This window comes from Odontomachus brunneus, unplaced genomic scaffold (assembly GCF_010583005.1).
Source record: "Odontomachus brunneus isolate Ranch 3 - 2012 unplaced genomic scaffold, Obru_v1 Obru_scaffold_004, whole genome shotgun sequence".
NCBI lineage: Eukaryota > Metazoa > Arthropoda > Insecta > Hymenoptera > Formicidae > Odontomachus > Odontomachus brunneus.
Window position 1 is genome coordinate 2,409,771 of NW_022639454.1, and position 26,207 is coordinate 2,435,977.

Below are 26,207 nucleotides of genomic sequence, written 5' to 3' on the forward strand. Positions count from 1 at the left end.
TGTCGTTGATCTGCAGCAAATGAAACCTAAAACAGAAAAAAAAACATTCTCGTCATTGTACGTTCGGGGATGTAAGGAATGCCTTTTTTCCAAATTTCTTTCTTCAACAATGTATGCGCTTTGCTCGAAAACACTTCAATTACAGCCGACGTTTGCGGAAAATATAATAGGAGTTGAATGTTTTGCAAAGAGAGTCTCAAAGAGTACACGGCGATTATGCAAAGGTCCGTTAATCATGACAGTTTCGTCAGTCTGATATTTTAATATATATTTACGTATCTTCGTTAAAAGTGTTACAGCAAGTTCAAAACGCCAATACTACATAATTGAAGACGACTGTTTGCAGCAGAAAAAAAGGTTAATCAGGGGATACTACCTATATCATCAAGTCGCTACTGTCCACAGTAGAAAACACTCATCGCTCTGAATTAAAAGCGGCCTCGTTATTTTGCGCAGAAATAAAGATAAACCTCCGTACTGTTACATATTAATGCGCACTTACATATCCTAAAGGAACATCTCAAAACGATCATTTTCAATTATCGTACCGCGAACGGAAAAGCGTTTTTTGCAGCGCAAGTAACACTCGCAGCTGATTCGGACAACCGGCAGATACAACCATTGCACGCTGTCAATGTGCTGACTACATGAAGTTACACACGTGTTGGCAGAAACGTAATGAGCGCGTGCACTCAACGCATTTTACTTCAAGAATTCAAGCAAATAAGTTTTCATTCTGCATAAAATAATAAGTCTTCATAAATAAATCGTAGAAAAGTAATTTACATTACAAAACTTATTTATTCGTTACAAAATTTTTTCTCAACACACAAACACACATACACACACACGCACGCACATAATCTCCTTTTCTATGTCGTGAATTCTTCGCGAATCCCTTCGGATGAAAATCTATCCAAAGATCTCGAACATCTTGCGTTACTTTTTCTTCGTCCACTTCGGCAGATCCTTCATGACATCATTTGTAAATATCGTAAAGAGCGACGGTAGCCCGGATGTCTGTTCCAATGTCTAGTCAGATGCGATTTTTGGATGAATTTTTTATCGCAGATGTTGCAGGTGTATATCTGGGGCTTCGTGTGTGCGCGCAGATGTTTCTCGTACGAGCACTTGTTGATGAAAGACTTGCCACAGACCGTGCAGATGTATGATCCGGGGGTGTATGCGTTGTGGAGGATTCTCATGTGCTGTCTCATGACGTTGCCGTTTAAGTAGATCTTGTTGCATATCGGACACTTGATCTGCTCATAATGCTTGTGCAGCTCGCTATGCTGCTGTAGCGACTCGCAGTTGAAGTTTGATCGGCTGTTAGACATGTGCATTTGCTCCACGTGTTGGTGTAGCTTGTCCTTCAGCTGATCGCAATGTTTGTAGAAATGATGGTAGTCGCCTGCATGATTACTTGGCTGCGACAAGTTCATGGAAGTTGCTGAACACTCGACCTCATTTCCTGGAGACTTGTTTGTCATTCGAATAGAATTCTCGAACATTTGTAAAGAAAACGTTGTGACGTCCGAATTTTCAGATTCGTCTTTTACTCCGTTTGGGTGGTTCATTGCGAATTCTTTCGCGCAATACACCATGTCGTACTGCGGCGGAGGCTCCACAATAAAATCTTCTACCTCAATTTTTACCATATAGCTTGCGCTCCTGAAAATTTCAAGAGAGACATTAATTATTGAAGACTCCGTGTAACAACAGTTAATGTAAAAAATATACTTATCTCGTATTGAGATTTTACATAACGTTCTAGGACATTTCAATTATCTTTGAAAAACCTCTCAGTGTTCGCTTTCACAGCGAGATTCATCATGTCCTTAACTATAATAAAACAATCAATCTGACAACGAGAAATCATGCTCATAAATATATATAAAAATATATACTAGTTGCACTTTAGTAAATTGTCGCTTTCAAAGGTAATTTACACAGAGATCCGTGCTGTTGAAAATATTTATTTTAAACGGAAATCTGTGTGTGTGTTTGTTGTGTGTAAGTGTATTGTATGTGAACGCAGTTGTCTTAGAAAAAATAACTCTGTGACGTACGTTTCCTCCTTTTGTTCCTCACACGAAGAATTATGTGTTATTATTTCTAAACTGATAAGCAATATATTTCAGAGAACATGTATACAATGTATGGAGAAGACAATGCATGGAATGCATGCTTGATTATGTTATTACATGATATAATAACATAATAAAGTTTTACATTGATAAAATATCTTGTATATTTTAAAAATTTATGCACGAACGATTGGCAGATTGGGAGCGTGAAGAAAGTGGCAATGGTACGAAAAGTTAATTGTTTCTCCATACAAAATAACAAGAACTTTGAATAACAAAAAGTGGCTTACTATACAATAGTTGCAGAAATTTAAGTTATGTGTAGAACAATTGTACATCTTGTCGTTATACCATCAATTATTTTACTACACGGACAAATATCTCCAACGCATATAAAAGTTTTTCTTAAAAGAATTTTGCTACTTTATAATTTTTTTTTTTTCAGTAGAAAATGTTGAATTAGGAAGTAAAAATAAAATTTTGGCGATAGATCTTAAAGAAATAAAGGATTATTACAGTATTTCTCTGAGAATTTTTGTAGTTGTAAAAGAATCACTTTTACACAAAGATGATTCTGCTGAGCTCAGCTTTTAACTTCTTTTTTCCAAATATTTATATGATTGATACCAAATTAAAGTGTTGAACAGGCAAGTGTTAAACGCGGAACAGACAAGAGTGTGCTCCCCTTTAATTAATTCCTTTTAGAAATCTGTAATTTACAATAGTTTAATCACACCGTCCTATACAATGTATATCTCTACTTTTGCTTTATTCAATTTCGCATACAAGTATCCGATACTCACGGAAATGTCAAAATCACACACAAGTACACGTTTTATTCTGCACTTCATTATGTATATGTATCGCGAGAACAATCTGTCTCTTACGTCAAGTTACCTTTCAATAATATCTTGAAAGTATCGGGCGGTAATTAAAATTCACAATGTAAATGTCGCTTGTTCAGATTCATTGACGATGTGTGTAGCGGGATGCTCGTTTCTCAGTGATAATGGACATGGTTTCACGCGTAATCAGAGATAATTTCGTTCAAGTTTCATCGGAGGAGAAGTGGAGGCAAATATTTCACAATTACTTCATATATACGCTGTTCAAGAATCGCCGTTTGACAATGCCGAGGTGCGTAACGCCCTCGACAAAGCAAGAGAATTCTAATGAATTTCGTCACTTACGGCGTGCAACGAGTCATACATTCTTGTTGTTACATCAATAAGAAATAGAACTCTGAGGTATGCGTACACACTCAGACTCACGCTCGACGGCAACTCGACAACGGCCGGGATATTCACACTTCCTCTTCGATCCTCTCGCCGCTCTCACGCGCGTTAATCTCCTGCACATATCCATCCGTGAACTCTTTAACGATGTCCGCGATCGGCATCACAGGCAACGGCGGGTGCGGCCCGGGATGAGTCTTCCGGTGGCAGATCAAGCCCGGCTTTTGCGTGAACGCTTTGCCGCAAATGTCGCAGACAAACGGCCGTTTGCCGGTATGGATCAGCAAATGCTGACGTAACTGTGACCGTCTGGCAAACGGTTTGTTGCAGATCAAACAGGAATGAGGCTTACAACCGGTATGCACTACCATGTGGCGCTTAAAAGAGTCCTTCTTGGTGAACGTCTTGCCACACTCCGCGCACACTATCTTGTCGCGCTTCTCGTGCTGCGTCAACAAATGTTGGTCTAAGTTCTCCTGCGTTACCATGCGTCTCTTGCAGATGTGGCACTCGTACTTTGGCTTGTAGTGAGCCCATTTCTGGTGGACGTATAAGGAGCCGCTGTTCAAGCAGAGCTTGTCACACACGTCGCACTTGACCGGCTTCTCCTTGTGATGGAACCGTATATGGTTGGTGAGGTCACCCTTGACCTTGAATTTCTTCGAACAGAAATTACACTGATGCTCGTAGCGGTCCGTGTGCTTCCGAATGAAGTGTGACTGCAGGGAATGCTTGGATCTACATACGAAACCGCAAGCCGCGCATGGGAATACCATGGTGTTCTGCCGCTTCCTCGACCAGGTCTCGTGCTTCCTCTCAAGATGCGCGGCGAACAGACTTTTTTTCAACGTCCTGTAATCACACACGGCGCATATGTAAGCACCGTCCTCCTTGATGCACACCTTCTTCTTGTGCGTCCACGCCACGTGCTTCCTGAAGGCTATCTCGGACGTGAACGTCTCCGAGCATACCCTACACTTGAGCGCACCACTGGAGCTCGGTGACTTTTCAGTCGCTTTTGCGGGTGATTCGCTGGTGTCGTTGATGCTGGGCTCTTCAATTACTTCATCCTCGAGATACTCGATGTCCGCCACCTCCGCCACCTCGTAGTCGTAGTCCTCCGTTTGATATTCCTCAGTCCCCTTTGTCGCCTCCACTTGCTCCTCCACTATCTCCTCCGTGGATGTGAGCTTCTCGAGAGTCACCACGCTACCCTGCACTTTCACCTGATATAAATCTCCCATGTTCGATTTGTTGCTCTCCTTGACGCCGTTGTACATAATAGGCTTTATGTTTTGACTCTCCTTCTTTTCGTCGGCGTTTCCATTGAAGATGTTATCATTCTCATACAGTTTCTCCTCCATGGAGTCGTAGTAAGTTTCTCCATCGAAGACTAGTTCCTGTTTCAAACCGAGGTCGGTGGTTTCATCCTCTAGTTCGTCATCTAATTGCTCTATTTGCTCCGGCACTTCTTCTTCATCTGGCAATGGCATGTCTTCCTCCTCGGGCACAAACGCATAATACGGTTTGCCGTCGAACTCCAGAATCTGCCATTTCTTCATTACCACCGATTCTTTATCAAAGATGAAAATACCGCGAGGATTGTTGTTGCCCTCGTCATACCTGAAACATTAAAGGATAGATCGATTATTACTAAGAACTGAAACTATCATGTTGGCTGTAAATCGTTTCCATTCCGGGCGATTTACCGCTGTCTCGCCATGTAATTTCTACGATATGAAATCTTACTTAACTTATCGTGTATGTATTTAAAGCTATAGATCAGATCAGTCATGGTACTCACAAGTAAAAAGCTAAAACTACCTTTCTCGCAGATCAGCATCGCAGGCCGTTGCGTTAACCGCATTAGCTACGAAACTGCCATCATAAAACAGGGAAAATTCGTAAATAAAAGAAAAAATATCAATCGAATAAAGTGTCATTACATACGCACACTTAGTATACATAACCAATGATGTATTTATTAAAAGTTCTTAGAAACATATATATTTTTCTCGTAATTAGCATTTCTAAGTAACTTATAATATCGTAGCGGTAAAAAATAAATGGAAGAACGAACAGCGGCGGGTTGATATTCAACATGAATAACAGTAAAATATGAATCTGTTTCGCACATATAAATAATGTATCCTCTTTAGATCTATAAAGCTACGATACTTAACCCTTACTAATCAATAGTCAAGTAGGCTTTACGAAATAAGATTCATAAATACCGTTATTACAAAAAATTTTATACAACTGTTTCACAAATATATATATATATATATATGCACATGTCGATTTTTCAGCAGAACGCAGCTTTGATCATAGAATAAATCATAGAATTTTCAAAGTAACGAGAATTCAGATATTATAAACGTTTTTGTGGAATTCTACATCCTGAGGATGATGTGTTTCTTGTATATAAGGATTTCACTAAAATAATATCTAAGCTAAAATATACTGCGCCAAATGTAAATGCATGCTTGATGGAATAATGCATGTATTAAAAAGACCAAATGGATGATCAGAAGCATCTTTTCTCGTACACGCGATATCGCAAAAAGATTCATAATAACTTCTTATATTTAACATATCTATGATCCCGCAAACCGTATCGTCTAACATATTTTCTGCAACTACAAGTGAAAGTGCTACGTCCATTTGATATTTCCATGTTTATCATTGTCAACGCCATGTCACAGACAAATGTTTCGTGCTAAGTATCAATGTTCCTTTTTCAACGACTAATCAAGTCCGATGCAGTACCTAGTTGCACATAATCGTAAATTAGACGAGCTTATTGATCGTCAATAAGTCCACTTTGTCAAGTGGAACAAAACAAAAAAAGGCAAAAAAAAAAGAATAAACATTCTCGAAACATAAGGCACATCATCATCGTCGTCGTCGTTGTCGTTGTTGCCGTTCGACCTCGCAGTCTCTTATTTCTTGATGAATTCCTTTAGGATGTGATCGATATGTATCACCGGCAACGGTGGCAAAGTGCCCGAGTGGATCTTTCGGTGGCAGATGAGGCCGGCCTTCTGCGCGAAGGACTTGCCGCAGACGTCGCACGCGTAAATGCGCTCGCCGGTGTGCAGCAGGAGATGCTGACTGAGGCTGCTGTGTCTGGCGAAAGCTCTGCTACAAACGGTGCAGTTGTATGGCTTGTCGCCGGTGTGGATTCTCATGTGCTTCCGCAGGTCGTAATTCTCAAAGAAGGTCTTGCCACACTCCTCGCACACGGATTTCTCCTTCCTCTCGTGTTGCGTCAGCATGTGCTGGTCCAGGTTCTCCTGCGTGACCAAGCGCCGATGGCACAGCGGACACTCGTACTTCGCCTTGTAGTGCGCGTGCTTCTGATGAGTGTACAGACTGTGGCTGTTACGGCAAGTCTTACCACAGACGTCGCATATCACCGGCGATTCGCGGTGATTCAGTCGGGTGTGCGTGGTGAGGTCGCCCTTGATCTTGAACTCCTTGCCGCAGTGCTCGCACGAGTAGCTGTACTGCTGCGTGTGCTTGCGCACGAAGTGCGATCTCAGAGTCTCCTTGCGAGCGCACACCACCCCGCAGACGATGCACGTGAGCTCTTGCTTGTCACTGTTCATCGTGTTGATGTTGCTGGTAGTACTAGTGGTGATAGTGGTTGTGGTGGTGGTGGTGGTGGTGGTGATGGGGGCGGGGGCGGGAGTGATAGCGATGACAGTGGTGGTTGTGGACTCTTTTTCGTGCTCGGACAGATGTGCGATCATCGTGGACCTCTTATTGCACCGAAAGTCGCAGGTTAGGCAGGAGAGTGCCTCCTGATTACGAGACAACGCGGGCCTCTTCTTCGCACTTGGCACACGTTCCGTCGCGTGCGTGCGTTTATGTAGCTTTAGCAAATACTTGGTCTTGAGTCGTTTGGAACAAACGTCGCAGGCGAAGTCCTGCTTTTTGCAATTTTTTTTCTCCGAAGATGTCTTCTGTTCTTTGACAACAGGCGATTCCTCTCGAGTCTGCGTCGTCGCATCGCTGACGTCCGTGATGATGGTCACCCTAAAACAGCACGAAGAAACATCTTTATTACGGTTCCGCAGTTGGCGAGCTTACGTATATTTGACTACTTACATTCGAAACTAAAATTTTCGAAGACATTGCTATAAATGTTAAAAATATTTTCAACTTTCTGTACGGAAAAATGGGAATTGTCAGTGCAGGATGTTTAGGATGCAGTATTATTACGACATATTTATTTCACACAGAGAAACATCAAGTACACAGAGAAACGTCAAACATATCGTATGCAAAGACAGCTTCGCGTTGGCGTTTTCGATACCAAAGATCGTTAGACAGCACACAACGTTTCAGTAAAAGAATCCTTTCTTATAACATTCGAAATTAAGTTAAAAATATTGCTGAAAATATTTGAGAGAATATCTTTATTAAAGTTTCTTCATGATTCACTGTATATCCTTCTCGATATTCCTAAATCTTACATATATAATTTTTAATAATTAATCATAAATAAAGTTGCATAGGTAATAAAGTTGGTTATAGATTTCTTGTTAAGAACATAAAGTGTTTTCCATGGACACATTCAAAATAACACGAGTGATCTTCCTGAAATAGAATTAGGAGAAAAGTGTTACAAAAGTGGTCTTGCGTAAAAATAGATTAAACCAATTACACTTACGCTGTCTTGAGGCAATAACGATGCGAAAGCATGATTCTTCATTAAGTTATTAACATAACTTACAATAGAAAAATACGAATCTTCTGTTGCAGCAAGCGCACCTGAAACTCCTTCTAGGTATATTAATCCTTATACGCAGATTTCAATTACATATAACTTTTTGTACTTACAATTCTTAGTCCTGTTATTTACTATTCCTGTGTCATGTAAAATAACATAGATTTATAAAGATAGCGAAATTACTACCATTTATTAAAATCGAAATTATATGTACTGTAATTAATATTAATTGATAAAATTTCATGAGAAAAAAAATAAATATTAGTTCGCAAATAAATCGACATTAATATTTTTGTATTCTCTTTTTTTATTAAAATACATTCTGCTATTTATCACACTATATAGGATAATATATATGTAATGTTGTGTGTGCATAGAGTACGTTAACTTTTTTTATTTAAAAATATTTATTTTTAAATAACAATTTTATATCCCAGACAGCACAAATCTCCTCTGGATGTCCTGAGGACATCCACGGAATGCCCATAGGATATCGTGTGCTGTTTGGGTATAGATCTGATTAATTCCAGCATTCCATTTTATTGATGCAAAATTAAAACATTATAATAATAATATATAATATACATACATATACATACATATATATATATATATATATATATATATATATATATATATATGTATGTATGTATATATATATATGTATATTATATATTATTATACAATATAATATTTCGCTTTCTCTTATTTTCCTTGCAATCTGCGGCATTAAAATGAAGTGTGAAATAAGCAATCTCGTTTTGAATAAAAAAACAGTCAAATTATCGCGAATTTTCTTTTGCAGCATTCGCGTTAACACGACACTCTCTCGCGCGATCACTTGTTCTTCATGAAATCGTTAAGGATGTGATCTATGTACACTACCGGTAGAGGTGGGTGCACACCCGGATGCGACTTGCGATGGCAAATCAATCCGGGCTTCTGCGTGAAGCTCTTTCCGCAGATATCACAGACGTACGGCCGTTTGCCCGTGTGAATCAGCAGATGTTGCCTATAGGCTGTCCTGCGCGAGAAAGCCTTGTTGCAGATGTGGCAATCAAACGGCCGGTCGCCGGTGTGTGTCATCATGTGCTGTTTTAGTCGGTGGTTCTCTGAGAACGATTTGCCGCACTCCTCGCAGACGAAACTCTCTTTGCACTTGTGTTGCAGCAGAATGTGCTGGTCGAGGTTCTTCTGCGTGACCATGCGCCGCTTGCAGATCTTGCACTCGTATTTGGGCTTGAAGTGCGCCCACTTCTGGTGCACGTAGAGCGAGTTGCTGTTGGAGCAGGTCTTGCCGCACACGTCGCACACTAACGGGCCTTCCTTGTGCTTGAAGCGTACGTGCAGCCTCATGTCGCTCCTGACCTTGAACTTCTTGCTGCAGTATTCGCAGCTGTACTTGTACTCGGACAAATGCTTACGCTCAAGATGCTCCTTCAGCCGACGTTTGCTTTGACACTTGAAACTGCATCCGTCACACGTGTACTCCTCCGGTTCGGCGGCGCCTTTTCGCTTGTTGCTCCTGAGTAACGCTGAATGCTTCCTATTGATGTGCGATTTGAAGGTCGACTTGTTGATAGTCTCGTAATTGCAAAAGTCGCAGCGATATATCTCAGACTGCTTTTCCACGCTTATTGTGTTCTGCTCGTCTATATTCTGTTCGTCTGTATTCTGTTCGTCTGTATTCTGCTCGTCCGTGTTCTGTTCTTTGTTGTGCTCCAGATTCATATGCATCCTGAACGCGATTGAACTACGGCAGATCTTAGGGCACAACTTACACTTGTACCGCGGCATCTTCTCCATATGCATTGTTCTTCTGTGCTGCTTCAACATCTGCAACACCGGGAAGCAAATGTTGCAGTCCTCGCAGGTGTAGACGTCATTGTCAAACTCGTTTTCGTCTACGAAAGGTCCGTCCTTCGTAGTTTCATCTTTTATCTTCATAGTGTAGAAATTGCCTAACGAATCCGTGTAAGTCATATCATTGTCCGACGTGACTACGATGGCTTCCTCGGTATCGTCGACAACGACGTCCAACATGTCGGGAGGGGGTGGCTTGGAATTGAGTTGACTTTTCTCCTCGGTCTTTGGTATTTCATTCGCTGGAAGGAAGGCATAATAGGGATTGCCCTCCAGATCAACAATCTGCCACGGCAGCATCGGAATAGATTCTTTGCCATACAGAAAATATCCGTTTCCGTTTAAGACCCTGAAAATCATACAGCACAGTTAGTTGGGTATTCTACTGGTTGGGTGTTCATTCTCGTTGAGAGGCCAATATAGAACGGCGTTTCTATTTTTGCGATTTAGTTTTTTCGAAACATAATGCAGACGTTCGATACTTAATGTGCTGGGAATGAGGGAAGTGTTTTTTTTTTTTTTTTGATTGACACAAATGGATTCAGGAGTATGTTCTATGTAAAATATAACGAGAGTATTTTGGATTTTGATAATCATTTATACATTATCCTCCAATAATCCTCCGAAGTTGTAGGAGGAAATTGTAGCCGCAAACAATGCGATGATGACAGTCACAGTTGTGTTCTTCGCACTAACAACAATAGACAACTTTCGTAATAACATATGGAAATTCGTAATACACATTTGGAGAATATTTAAATCACACGCATACATTCTTTCTCTCACACACACTTTTTCTCTCTCTCCCCCTCTCTCTCGATTACACAGCTAATCACATATACAGTAATAATTATGATCACATATATGTATAAAAAGAAATAATTAAGCTTAGGGTACCAGAGGCGATGTTCTAGGAAAATATGTGCCGTACAAATATTAAGATCTAAGCACCCTCCTCTTGCGATTACGTCTATTGCATTACAATCGAATGCTCGCTACGATTTTATGTAGACACCCGGAATACGAATGTTTCCTCGTAAAAAAAAAAAAAAACATAAGAAACAACTTACAAATAAGTTAACAAAAGATGATCGAGCATAAATGAGATTACAATAACCAATCTCATGCTACGAGTATGATACGGCAGCGAAATCCTTCTCGGGATCTTTGACTACCAATAATTCTGTGGAATTATAACACAACGCGTAATAAACAAATTAAACAAACCAGCGATAGAAAATCCATAACTATAAACGAAGTAACGAATCTACATATACGAAAAGACACGCGTATATGTTTATTATATCCTGCGGAAAAATGCATGCCATTACCAGACAACGTGATACAAAAAGGTATATGTCAAGGACTCTCATTTGCACTCTCATATGGCAATCGGAAGTTCCCTCGCGAGCGACATTTCTCAATATTTTTCTTGTCGAACGACAGGCATGCATACACATATATATCATCGTCATTCCTCCTAGCTATCGTATCACCTGATAAAAAATTGCCGTGCCATCGTTCGATATCGCGTGACAAGAGAATGTCGATTACATAGACACACTTTTCCACATAGAGTTATGATCGCAAGCGCACGACTATGCGTGCACGATTCGTATCGCGGGACTGCACGCACGCGGGCTCTTCACGTCGACGCTCAATCACTCTGTCAGGCGTTCATCACGTCATTCAAGATATGGTCGATGAGCACACGCGGCAACGGCGGATGCGAGCCCGGATGCGACTTCCTGTGGCTGATGAGACCCGGCTTCTGCGTGAAGGCTTTGCCGCAAATGTCGCATACGTACGGCCTGATGCCGGTGTGAATGAGCAGATGCTGCTTGAGCGCGGTCCTGCGCGCGAACGACTTGTTGCAGACGGTGCAGTTGTACGGCTTGTCGCCGGTGTGGATCCTCATGTGCACTTTCAACCTGCTGTTCCGCGAGAAGGTCTTACCGCACTCCTCGCACACCACGTTCTCACGCCGCTCGTGTTGCCGGAGCATGTGCTCGTTAAGATTCTCCTGGCTGACCATCCGCCTCTTGCACACTTGGCACTCGTATTTGGCCTTGTAGTGCGCGAACTTTTGATGCACGTAGAGGGAGTTGCTGTTCAGGCAGGTCTTGCCGCAGACGTCGCAGATGACCGGCTGCTCCCGGTGGCTGAAGCGGATATGGTTGGTGAGGTCGCCCTTGACTTTGAACTTCTTGCCGCAGGTCTCGCAGGAGAACTTAAAGTCGTCCGAGTGCTTGCGCGCCATATGCACTTTCAGCTCGTACTTGTTTTTATTCTTGTAATCGCACTGGTTGCAGTAGAACAGCTCGGGCTGCTGTGCGTCGCCGCTACCGCTGACGCCGCCGCATGACCGCGGCTCTTTGTGCTTGCGTTTAATGTGGGAATACAGGGAAGACTTCTTGATGGTCTTGAAGCTGCACTCATTGCACGCAAACACTTCGTTTTCCACTTTGTGTCGGCGTTTGTGCGAGTACAAAGTGCTCTTCTTCGAGCACGTGAAGTCACAAAGGTCGCAGTGCACCTCGACACTCTTCTGGACATCGCTCTCCTTCGTCGCATCGACCGTCAACACCTCGCTGCAATCCTCAGTGCCAACTTCCTCTTTGATCACCAGTTCGGAATTCTCTTGAGAAGTGACTACCTTCTTAGCTACCTCGCGATTGTACGAGCAAGCAACCGGCGGACTGACCTTCTTCGGCGATGTGTGATTGCACTTTGTCGTTCTGCGTCTCGTGCTCTTGCTCGCGCACGTGTTCGGGTCTTTCTTGGATTTCTTATGATTACGGGCCAAATGGGACGCTAGAGTGGTGCTCCTCTTGCATTTAAAGTCGCACAAATTGCAGGCGAAGCTCGTCGTGCTTTTGCTTCGGTGCTTCGACATATGCCTGTTGAGATTCTCTTGGTTCGAACACTCGTGACCGCAGATCGCGCAGCTAAGCTGCTGTTGCTTCTTCGGGTTTGCCTTCGTGTCATGCTTATCTATATGCTTCTTTTTCACATGCGCGGCCAAAATCGTCGATCTGTTACAGCCGAAATCGCAAAATGCGCACACGTGCTTCATTCGTTCAAGACGTTTGCACACCTTTGAAGATCCAACTCGTCTGCAAGCTCGTAGTCGCTGCGTGTGCTTCAACTTGGAGTGCCTTCCGCGAATCCACAATTGTACATTGTGCGTGATCTTATGGCGTTTCAGCATAGATCGCATAGGAAACTTCATACCGCACTTGTCACAGGCATACCCGTCAACGATCACTTTGTGCGAGTGCATCGATGAACCCATGTGACGACTGACGGCGTAGTCGCTGCTTTTCTGACCGCTCGACTGGTCCTCCGATTCCTCGATTTTAATGCAGGTCAAAGACGGCGATCTAAGCACGCTGATATCTTCCTCGGCTTTAGCAGCGTGGTCTGATGCCGGTACCAACGAATAGTGCAGTTTACCGCAGGCGTCGGTGTGCTGCCACAATCTCATGGGTATCGAGTCTTTTCCAACAATAAAGCAACCGGAAGAGTCCGTCTGCAAGATCTTCTTGCTGCGGTTTCGTGCTCTAAAACATATCAGAATATAATGGTTAGTATCGACGATATCTCGGGGAATTGGACATTTCAAGCACTACTTACTCGGGGTTTAAAAGTCGTTTCTACAAGAAAGTTACGATCTCAAGCTCTCGAGGAGCTAATTCGTGATTCAAGGATCACGAATTTTATTAATATCCTTTTGACTTAGGTTAGAGTTGTTTATTGAGAATCCTTCGAATCTAGAGCTTTATTGAGCACCGTGCGAACGATACTAAAATTGCTCCCAACGACACAAACGATTCAGATTCATACTTACGCTACGTCAAGAAAAATGTAGTTCTTGTGTAAATTAAAAAAAGAATACCATTAATAGAAGATAACTTAATACAATAGATCGCTTTACAAATATAATCCCTCAGTCGTAAATAAACTTATAACTAATTTAAATGCTATCTGGTCGTTTCGTCCACAATTTATTTTTGCGTAATATTGAGATAATATCGAGCAGATACATTCGATTATGTATAAAATTAAACTCGTCAATTCCAGTGATGTGATTTCGAATTTTCATAACATATCTCTTCGAGGTTCATCTTGCTATACTCCTTGCAATCGTAGATTTTGTCGTGTCACCGCATGATCGCAGATTTTTTGCATCAGAAGTCTCTTGTCACAACGAAATTTGTATTCGTTTACATTCGTCACTCTTCTATGTATACATGCTCGAAGTTGTTATGCATATCGCGAGATGGAACCTGAAGTTTCATTCCATCTTAAATCTTTTGTCGCATCGCTCGCACATTGAAGCGATCTTTATGTATTTCAAGTGGCTCTTCACTGTGATAGTTGTACTTATAACAGCGAATTGGAATTTATCTCCTTGTAGACGATTTAGTCTTTAAGTCGTGATTGTGTTTGAATTTCCTTTTGTATGTTCGAAGAGACAAAAATAATGTTACAAATGATGCTCTTGATGTATCGCAGGACTCTATACAAACACTACCTGACAAGCATCGCACGTATATATAATTTTTATCAGTAAAATTTTTTGTAAGTTGCATCTTTCTTCATATATGCCTCACCGATGAGATAATTTCTTGTAGACGACGGCTTTATACAACTGTTTGATATCCACATCTTCCATCTTCTTTTCACTTTTCGTTACACTCTTCAAAGATCTTCAACTGAATTCCAAACTCAATATTTCTAATTTGTTTTTATATTTGTAATTGTATTGCTCCAGCTGCTTTATCGTTGAAAATATCGATTTTTTTCTCGACACAACGTTACACGAAATTTCACGAATTCATCTTTCTGATCAGCAACAGACCTCCTAAAACACGAATTATAAAAGTCAATATACAAAAATTATTACAGAGAATTACATCCAAAATATCGATACATGATCCTTCAATTGTGTAGTTACTAAGAAGATAATGATACATTCCGTTTTATTAATTATTAAAAAGTGGGAGGAAACGCTGAAAACTGCATTAAACAAAATATTAAATAGTATATAGATATAAGATAATTACATATTATATTTTATAATATTAGATATGTGTCACATATATTTCGATAGATTTTCTTTACATTTAATGTTCTGTACTTGTTGATACACAATCACATTAGCTTAATAGAGACGATAATCACAATCAAATGTTAAGTTCTCGATTACATATCATATAAAGAAATGTTATGTATAAAAAAAAAAATAAATTATCATATCTCAAGACACAAAAAAAAGAAAAGTTAACAAACATGATCACTTTTGATACACACACGATGTGTGTTTATTTCATTAGATTCCTCTCGTCGAAACAAAATGTAGTAGACTATTTTCATTTCTAGTTTTGCAAATATAAAAGATCTACTTTGTTCACTTTGTGTCTTTGACTGTTATTGTTTCGATAATATTCTTTATCCGAACAGGTGGTGGCGCGTCCGTGATGTCAGGATGTTTCTTTTTCCAATGAACGGATAAGGCGGGACGTTGAGTGAAACTTTTCTTGCATATCGTGCAAACGTAGGGACGAACCTCCAAGTGTGTGAGGAGATGCACTTTACGGCCGGTCGCGCTAGCAAAAGCCTTTCCGCAGATGTTGCACAGATATGACTTCTCACCAGTGTGTGTCTTGATGTGCCTTTTCAAAGAGGTTTTGCGAGTCAGCTCCATGCCGCATTCCTCGCACATATATCTTTGCTTGTGCTGCTGCACGTGACTGTCCAGGTTCTTTTGCGTCTGGAGCTTTTTCTTGCACACTGGACACTGAAACCGTGTGTCTTTCACTCGGTGCTTGTAGTTCTTGTGAAAATAGAGGGCCAACTTGTTGGCCAATGCACTGCCGCACACATCGCAAATACACGGGTTGTCTTCATGCGTGATGAGATGCTTGGTGTAATCAGCTTTGACCCGAAACTTTCGGTCGCACTTGTCGCACGAGTAGTGAAAGTTGTCCGTGTGTTTGCGCATGAAGTGCACCTGCAAAACACACTGGTGCGTTATCGCCTTGTCTATTATCGTCTTACGTTGAAATAACGAGGCAAGATCAAATGGAGATAGTTTTCTCCTCGTGTATACTTCAACGCGTCGTCGAATTGCGACGATACAACATATTGTGGTATAGAAAAGTGGCAAACGTAAAAGTTGCTTCAAACGCCGTGAATTAGAATATGCGAGTAATTCAAAGTACAAGCAATACGCCAATACCAATTGAATTCTGTAACTAACAATGAATTTCGTGCAGGAGCACTCACCTGCAGGTAGGAGGAGTGTATCGTGGAGAAGTCGCAATACTGGCAGCTATACGTCGGCGCTTCTCCATGGATCTTCATTTTGTGTACGTTCATGTTAACCTTGTGTTTGAACTTCTTCTTGCAAACGTCGCACTGAAAATCGTAACGACTACTGTGCTTTATAAGATGTTTCTTGTATTGCGACTCCCGCAAGGTTACGTCGCAAATGTCGCAGTGTATCTTTTCCTTCAGCGAAGCTGCGTGGGAGGTGACTATCGCGCTCTTCTGTCGCGATCCCGTAGCCGCAGAAGAATTAACTCTCTTCGCAGATGATGATCCTTCAACACGTGCAACTTGTTTCATCTCCGACGATGTTAGCCAGCTCTTTGTCACAACGATGCAAATGACCTTTTTCTTCATGTCATTGTCTGTTGACGAGCACCTAAACAACCCAAACATCATTATCCGATGATATAAATTCATAATGTTAAATATATACATTTCGTTAAAAATATTTTGTATTAAAAATACACGGCAACTTACTACAATCGTCTTTGAGCGAACACATTGTGCATTAAATTGTTTATCTGCACTTTCTTCGTAAATATAAAGAATATATGAAGATACACCGTAGTATGAAAATATATCATAAAAGTAGTTGGCACATTTTCACATACATCTGGAATTTCCTTTTAAAATGTATTAATTATCCGCTATATTTTAGTTTGAAAATATATCAAATACATTTCTGCTTAAACCAATAACAATGCCTGAAAAATTTCAAGAAGTTAAGACTTTCATTTATGTTACATTACATTCGTAATATATAAATATGAATAAATTCGTTTACTAAAAACATACGTCTTTATTTAGTATATTACATCGATTTTACGCTGTACATTGCATAAAACAAATAGAAGGCAACTAAAACTGGCAAGAATCTTTCTCGAGATACATATTTGTAACTCACGTAAAAATTTCACTTTGATCAAGAAATTGAATGGAAAATAATATCCACACCGTATCCGGATGCAATATTTCAAAAACAAATGTCATCGAATTCGATTTTGTGAAAATGCTGGCGTACTTTATATTGAACTTTGCACACTGGAAGACTTAGGTGCAGAAGCGAAATGTAATTAAACGACGAGCGAATCAAGCTGAATATATATATATATATATATATATATATATATATTCATCAAAAATAAAATTAAGTTATATGAAATACCGGGTATATAATATCTCTAACAATAGTAAATCATATCTCACCTGCGACCTATTTACAACAAATAGAGATGGAATGAAACTATGTTCCATCTCTATCTGCACTCATAACAGCATGACTCATGAATCTAAGTCAATTCGATATACGAGTATTACTTGGTGGTCCTACACGAACACAATGGCGTGTACTTTCGAGAATTAAATCCTCTGACCTCAGGATTCTCATCACAAGGCGGCACTGCAAATCCTTACTGAATTGGTATTCAGAATCGCCCATAATCTCGTTATCTTATGTCACAGAATCACCACCATAGACGGTATTTACAATACACGTTGCTTCTCACACTTCATGTGTCGTCCAATCGTTTTAGAAAGATACAAAAATCGCCCACGATCGTTTTGTGTGGCAATGTGTCTCACTGCCACCAAACGTGGTCTGTCTAATAACGCACACATATACAATTTATTTGACATTTTTGTTCACGATAATTTTGTCTTGCACACCGTGCAGTAGATTCGTAATTTTGATGGGTGGCGGCGGCGGATGCACACCCGGATGCTTCTTTCGATGCAGCATCATCGGCGACCGTTGGGTGAAGCTCTGACCACAGATATCGCAGACGTAGGGTCGTTCCCCGACGTGGGTCAGCAGATGGATCTTCTGTGAGCTGAGGCAGCCGAAGGTCTTGCCGCATACCGCACAGAGGTACGACTTCTCGCCCGAATGTGTTCTCAGATGCTTCGTGAGGCCGTATTTAAACTTGAACTCCATACCGCATTGCTCGCACACGTACTTCATCTTGTGCAGCTCGGCATGGCTGTCGAGGTTCTTCTGGGTTTTAAAGCGCTTTCGGCAGATCTGACACTCAAACTCCTTCACCTTGGTCTTGTGCTTGTAGTGCTTGTGAAAGTACAGCGAGCTTTTGCTGGGGTAAGAAGTGCCGCATATGTCACACACGCAAGACTCCGTGTCGTGATCTTTAATGTGCGTGGTGTAGTCGGATTGCACCTTGAACATCTTGCCACACTGCTCGCACCGGAAGTTGTAGTCCTCGGTGTGCTTGCGAATGTAGTGTATCTTCAGATACGGCTTGGTGCGTGCCTTGAACTCGCACAGAGTGCACGCGTGCAGCTGCGCCGGCTCGTCATGGATCTCCATGTGCCTGGAAAGATACGCACCGGTTTTGAAGCCCTTGGAGCAGATTGCGCACTTATGTGGCCGCGAGTTGCTGTGTTTGAACATGTGACTAGTGAGCTTGCTTTTGCGGTCGAAGCTGATGTAGCAGATCTGGCAGATATGCGACTTTTTCTTCAGGCTGCTTGCGGGCTTGCCACTCGAGCGCGTCTTCGCGAGTTCGTCCTCCTGTCGTTTCCTGAAGTCGAGCGGCGCGTCGTCCAGATCATCGAAATACTCGCTCACCGGCTTACTCCGCTTCCTGGCCTCTCTCTCGAGAACGCGACGGTTCTCCTTCTGTTTTTTACTGGTTCCTTTCGTCGATTCGGTCTTGAAATCTTCCTGCACGGTGGACGACGATTGTTTCTTCATAAACACGCTCAATGACTTTGGGATGCGATAATAATCGTCTTCCAGTTTTACTAGCAGAAGATTCGTCGAGAGTGGATCTATTTGGTTGCACCTAAAAAATTATAAAAATTGTCAGTCGATTATGTGATGAAAATATATGGTCGTGCTGGTTGCACTTAAGCATGCATCGGTACAACTTCAGCTAAGATAAACAAGAAGCAAAGCTGAACCCCACGGGAATAACTTTCTCCACTTTTTTTTACAATCATCTTCTTAAATATATGATCGTTATTAAAATTATGACGTTGTTCTTGAAGCAAAATTGAATACTTCACGTTCTCAGCAGGGAATGTGCGTCACTCTGTTGTAAATATTATTTTTTATAACGTAGAAAAAAGGGCATCTGGAAGCTTTTCCTTTCACCCGTAAAAAATAGAAGATTTAGAAATAAGATAATATTTCTAAGTCTCAGCTAGAGAGTATAAAACGTCGTATGAAAATTTATTTTGACAGCGAATGCAGCAGTTGAATACATCAACAACCAATTAGTCAACATCATCATTCGTATTTTACAATAACTTATTTTTAATATTACTATTATATTAACCACATAATATTATAATATATAATATATTATATATTATAGTATTATAATATATAATATTACTATAATGAACAAAGAACATTTTCAGCGAAAATATTTCATATTTCGCGGAAAAATTTGCTTTGTAAACATTTATCTCTGTTGTGGCACACTATAATCCAATTCGTCAAAAGAGAACTTTTTAGATTAATTTAACATACAAATTATACAAATTATTTCATTAACACATTATTAAATTAACTTGCTATTCATACCGTAAAATAAAGACGAACATTAAGCATATGTATCACATTACCCGTATCTTTGTACACTCCAATACTGCTCAACCATTAAAAATTATGAAAGAAAAAGTTTAAATAAATATCTCTCTCCCATTCACTCTTTACTCTGAGCTGACATGATTTTGCAGGATGTTTTGCACTAATTGTGTTATCGAAACGGACGCCAACGGCGGTAAAGGCCCAGGATGACTCCTTCGATGTCTCATGAGACTAGATCGTTGCGTGAAATCCGCGTTGCAAATGTCGCACTTGTAAGGGCGCATGCCGGCATGACTCAGTATATGAGTACGTAAAGTCATTTTGGAGAATGTCTTGCCGCATATCTTGCACTTATCCCTATTATTCTGATGTACCCGTTTATGACGCGACATCTCCACAGGTCCTTTACACTGTAGACCGCACTCTTGACACTGGAAAACCTCTTTGTGCATCAGCAGATGGTTGTCCAGCTTGGTCTGACTCGTGAACACCCTTCGACAGAGGTGGCAAGAGAATTTGTTTAGATCGCGCTTCTGCAGATGCTTCCTCATATGACACTTCAGGTACTTCACCGTCCGGCCGCAAACGTCGCATATGTGCCGGTCGGTCGAGTGTGCGTTAGTGATATGCACGTGAATGTCGGACTTGAGTCTGAACTGTTTGCCGCAATAATCGCACATATATTTCTTTTCCTCTGTGCTGTGCGAGCGAATCTGATGTCGTTGCAAACCCAAACGTCTTTGAAACTTCAATCCGCAAACGGTACACTCGTAGACCTCGGTGTGCGTCTTCTTGTGAACCTTCAATAGGTACGGCGTTTTGTACGATTTGGAACAGAGATTACACTTGTAGGGACGCTTGTGAAATCTCTGCACGTGCTTCTCCAATGATGCATTGTCCAAGAAGCGTTTGTCACAGGTGGGACACACCCCGTGCAAATCATCCAACATTTGGTCAACGTGGTCGGTCTCACCGTTCTCCTCTTCGTTCGTTTCTTGCTCTTGGACACTGTGTTCTGTAAGAAAATCCACCACTTAACAAATCCGATCGGACTCTTCACGTGCATAAACAATGCAGCATTCGTGGTTGTCGGAGATTATTATTGTACCATTTCTTTGGTTAATTACCTAAAAGCAAGACCGGCTTGGTCCTTTCCGCTACTTTCGAACCTTTTCGTATAGAATATATTTGTACATCCACTTTTCGACATTGATAATCATCCCACGCAGTAATCCATTGATTCCTGAAACATCGATGAATTTAGTAAGTGATAGAAAAAATAACACTGATATCATGACAATTATTTGACAACATATAAAACCTCCTTCTGTATCGCCGATATAAAATATATTTTTATAATTATCTCAGAGTTTCCTTAAAAGAAGAAGAGAATAAGAAGAGAACAAGAGAAATAAAAAACCAAATCGAAAAAGATGTCATAAAGATATTGTTTAGTAGCTTAGAAGAACATTTATGAATAAAATTTTATCTATATATATATACGGTACCTGTTTTTTTTTATAAATATTATAAAACAATTAAAGATCAAAATTATTCTTGGGATTATGTGTCCAACTCGTTATTAATTATTGCTGTCCATGAAAGAGATCCAATTATAAAACTATTCTCCTTCGCACAAAACGATACTTTAATCCAATGTTTCCACAGTAAAAATTGTTCAACTACATACATACAAAATATTTATTTATTCTTAATATGGAGCAAATATTTTTCAATGAGTTGGCAAAAGTGTTTATCATATAATGATTTATATTATTATGTAATTTTATTAATATGTGCAATTTTATTTAAATATCTTTATATTTATTGGATCGCGTTGTGTTCTATTTTCACATTTCTGATAAGGTCTTATCACTTACTAATAAAATTGATACAAAACACAAATTCTCATTGAACATTTGGAGATTTCATTATTTTTTGCACAAATCACATACACGTATATATATACGTATATATTGATGAAAATTGATACAGAAAATATCGAGAACAAATTGAGCTTATTGAAATAAATAAAAAAACAAAGGAAGTTAATAATTCTTCACTAATAAAGAGATTTGTATTAATCAAATACATGACAATAATTTCTTCCTCTACAACAATGCTCAAAGTTACTTTCATTGAGGAAGCAATTTCCGAAGTCTACGCTTATTTTCTTTCCCTTGTCTCTCCTGCTTTTTTGTTGAGCTGCGACTTGCGAACAGCCTCAGGAACGTCAACTTTATAAGAACTGTAGGACTCTACCTAATCTCTGAAAAGTTCTTGTTGAAACTAATATTCTTGTTGTAAATGTAATATAATATGTTGATGGTGCGAATAGAGATACATAAATTATATAGAAATAATACGTATAGAGGACTAGTTTCACAAATTAAGGTGAATCCCGCAAGTCTTGTTAAATTGACGATTCTGAGACTGACCGCCAATTGCACACACAACGGATAGGTGGGAAAATCACCTCGAATAATTTCGAATGCTGATCTACAGTCTTAATGAAGTTATTACAAGTTTATCTACAAGATGATTTAATTAGGACTCTCGAGATCACGAAGAATATGAATCCGTCGTCTGAAAAAGGAACAATTAACATAGAGTAGTATAAATTTTCTATATAAAAAATGTTTAGGAATATGTTCCATACTTGCTATTAGCATACTGTATACCAAGTACTTTGCACTTGAAAGGAAAGTCAGTAATAGTTCCACCGGAAAACACTGTTTCACAACAACAAACAATGTATCACTTGTACAAGACACCACTTCGACAAGACATTATCCAACATGAGCCTACGTATGTATACAATGAATTTCACAGATTTACGCTGACGATCGCGCGTCTACCACTAAACTCTTGTCGATGTTTTCACTTTGCACCTTCTGCAGGTAACTCTTAGCTAGGCCGGCTATCTGCGGATGCGTCGACTGCATCGGCGGTAGCGGTCCCGGATGATGCCTCCTGTGTCGTAGCAGGCTGGAACGTTGCGTGAAGTCCTCCTCGCAGATGTCACACTTGTACGGCCGTATGCCGGCGTGCGTGAGCACGTGTTGATAGAAATTGCTGACGGACGTGAACGTTTTTTGGCAAAGGATGCAGGTGGAAATGTTCCCGTGCCGGTGCTTGAAGCGCTTGTGACTGAGGAGCTCACGCGTGCCAACACACTCCTTGCCGCATTCGTCGCACTTGAAACCCTTCTCATGTAACTTGAGATGGCTGTCCAGCCTGCTCCTGTGGAGGAACTTCTTGCGGCATAAATGGCACGGGTACTTGTAATTGAACTCGTGATTGCGCCTCTGATGCTGCCACTCGTGGCTCCTCACGTCCTTGACCGCCTTGCCGCAGAAGCGGCAGATTTGCAACTGCGACGGATGCGTTCTTTTCACATGGTGCGTCAGGTCGATCTGCAGCTTGTAACTGCGGCCGCAGTGCTCGCAGATGTATCGCGAATCGTGGTCGCTGTGAGTGCGAATGTTGTGTCTCTGCAAGCCGTACACGCTCTTATATCTCATATGGCAGATGTCGCATTCAAAAAAATAATCCGGCCGGTGTATTCTCTTGTGTTCATTCAGTGCTCTCTGTGTGTAACACGACTTTTTGCACTTGTCGCACTTATAAGGCTTACGATGCACATATTTCACATGATTCTCGACCTTCTTTGCAGTGTTGAAATGTTTGTCGCAAAATGGACACGTATTTCGTATCTTATCCAAGACTTCATCCACTTCGGTATGCTCTTTCTGAGGACTCGGCGAATCCGACTGTTGCTGCGACGTCGCACTCGCTTCTACAATAACCGGTGAATCAAACTGTTTGTATTCTGCCAACTTTTCCAACGAATTTTGCGATTTTAACGGCGAATTTATAGTAACCGTTTTAATCATATCTTGACACTGAATTCGAGCGGAATTAACTCTTGTGATTCTTCTATTTGTGGAGCTATTTCCAAGAACAGATTTCCACGAGCCCAATATTACTAAACGAAGACCTCCCTCACGCCTTCCTTTCTGCCTGATGATAGGCTTTCCTCTGCAACAGGGATAGACTGTGTCAGCATAAAATATTAATACTACTTTTTAATCAAATTACAAAAATAGAAGGCCTGTAAAAGCCTAATATAAAATTTGAAAGTATACAAAATAATTTAAATATAAATTCAAATGAATTTTTAAATATAAGTTTAATGACCTACAGGTAATTATTACATGGGCAAATTGCTTCCTAATCCTATACATAAACATATAAATTAATCACACAAATATTAAAAATATCGATATTACTGTTATCGTACTGCGTTATCATAAATCGCGACGTTACAATCGTTTTTATTGAAATTATCGCCGGAAAACTTTTACATATTCGGAGAGATGTATATTAATGTTAATTAATACTACAGTTTTAATCCCTTTATCCGGAAATCTAATCACACACGTGCACACAATTCGATTTGATATTATCAGATTATCACGGAATTAGACAACCACAAGTAAAAATAATCATTATCGTTATCCATTACAAAACAAATTAGTATTTTGCAAATATATACAGCAGCATATACAGACTCACATATATCTTTAATAATATTGAAAATAAACGTTAGAAATATAATTTGAAATGTATAGAAATGTATATAACTTTGAAATGTATAGAAAAGAAAAAGACAGGTGACATACAGTCGCAAACGTGTACTCATTAACATAAAAATAAATTGATGTTTTTATAGTCTCTAGATTAAAATTCACATAAATTAATGACAAGCAAAAATTTATATCATAAGACCTTGAAAATAAATAATAATATTTCATACTTTACTCCTTCAATCTCTAATTGCAGGTATATTGTAGTGAATTTCCTGGCTTTACAGTTACTGCAAGATGTTCTTAACTAAAGCAGCAATATAGGTAGGGATTGGGTCAAAATGATTTTTTTGGTGACGAAAGAGACTCGATCGAATGCAATTTTCGTCACAGATATTGCAGGTGTACAGCCTGGCATGTGTAAACACGTGTTGGTAGAAATTCGACATAAATATATTCTTGCAAATCGAACAAGTCATACCCGACTTGTGTTTCTTACTTTTATGATATTCCGCTGCTTGGACGAATTCACGATCACGTCGCACTCGCTGCTCCTATAGTCCTTCTTGTGTAGCAATAGATGATCGTCGAGACGAGTTTGATTCTGGAACTTTTTCACACATAAAGGGCACGACAATTGGTTGTTTTTCTCGGCTCGTTTCCTGTGTTTCCATTCATGGCTCTATACAGATTCGTCACGCAGTAGCGGCGTATGTAAACTTCGCTGTTATATGCTTCCTGCTGACGTGTATCGAACGTGTATGCAGCGTGGCCTTCCCCTTGTATTCAACGTGACGCATGTCGCACTCGAAAAAGTAATCGTCGCTGTGGCTCTTAAGATACTTTTTCAAATTCTGCTCGCTGTAGTAAAATGCACGGTACTTGTTGCACTTGTACGTTTTTCGCTGGTGAATTGCTACGACGTGTCTATTCAGAAGCTACACGTGATCGAAGCGCTTCAAATAGAATGGACACGAGGTCTGTCCCTCGTTCAATACTCGATCTATATATTCGTTTTTCTCATCGTCCCATAAGTCGTCAGATGACGACACTTTCACTACAGTAGTTTCACTGCGTAGTTTTCTCTTTTTCATTCAACGAATCTTTCTTTGCTTCTTCCTTTCTTGTACAAAGTTTTGCTTCTGTCTTTTTTTCTCTTTCTTTCCTTCAGTCCTCCGTACTATATCATGATCTTTCTCTTTTTGACACTTTCTTAGGCAGTTTTTCAACAATGGCATAGTAAGTTACAATCACTTTTCAGCTCTTATCACCATTCCATTCTGTAATATATCACTGTCGTATCCTAAAACATCTATTAATTGAGATCAATACAAACACAAAATGATGGTCACAGTATTTTAGAGTTTAGGTAGTCTTTCAGAATTTAGGATTCTAGGTATTTATGAAGAACACCAATAAGAGAGAAATCACTTACAAATAATTACATAATTATATTATTAAAATTTTACAGGCAGTTTTCCACAAAATTAAAAAGTGAAATGGCTCTTAATTATTCATACGTTATAAATACTAATATATTTTCAATACTGATTGTCATATCAAGAAACGTTCAAAATAGAACGACTCTATCGTAGTCTCTGTTATGTTCTCCCATCATGTACGGAATTGTCAGAAAATTTCTTCAATTGTCTGAGTATAAATCGCGGTGGCGGTGGGTGATCACCAGGGTGCTTGCGACGATGCGCCATCAAACTTTTGCGTTTCGCGAAGCTATCGTCGCAGAGATCACAAGTGTAAGGTTTCTCGCCGGTATGGATAAGGAGATGCTCCGTGAGAACCGTCCAGCTC

General features: G+C 40.1%; 3 protein-coding genes across 3 annotated transcripts in view; all 3 read right to left on the minus strand.

The window, feature by feature from the left end:
* LOC116845915 overlaps positions 1-26,207 on the minus strand; it is a 71,055-nt gene that overhangs the window by 19,554 nt on the left and 25,294 nt on the right. Inside the window, exons 5-6 of the mRNA XM_032819170.1 lie at positions 6,324-7,363; positions 3,395-4,928 (exon numbers count right to left, since the gene is read on the minus strand). Coding sequence (XP_032675061.1) covers positions 3,395-4,928; positions 6,324-7,363 — 2,574 coding nt within the window. The remainder of the gene's footprint in view (positions 1-3,394; positions 4,929-6,323; positions 7,364-26,207) is intronic.
* LOC116847270 (zinc finger protein 135-like) lies at positions 8,755-16,440 on the minus strand. Its single transcript, XM_032822090.1, has 2 exons — positions 16,215-16,440; positions 8,755-10,272 (listed from the first exon to the last, which is right to left on the minus strand). The coding sequence occupies exons 1-2, from the start codon at positions 16,280-16,282 to the stop codon at positions 8,898-8,900; spliced, it is 1,443 nt and encodes a 480-aa protein (XP_032677981.1). The 5' UTR covers positions 16,283-16,440; the 3' UTR covers positions 8,755-8,897.
* On the minus strand, positions 21,865-25,483 carry LOC116847341 (zinc finger protein 525-like). Its single transcript, XM_032822258.1, has 2 exons — positions 24,898-25,483; positions 21,865-23,850 (listed from the first exon to the last, which is right to left on the minus strand). The coding sequence occupies exon 2, from the start codon at positions 23,703-23,705 to the stop codon at positions 22,644-22,646; it is 1,062 nt and encodes a 353-aa protein (XP_032678149.1). The 5' UTR covers positions 23,706-23,850; positions 24,898-25,483; the 3' UTR covers positions 21,865-22,643.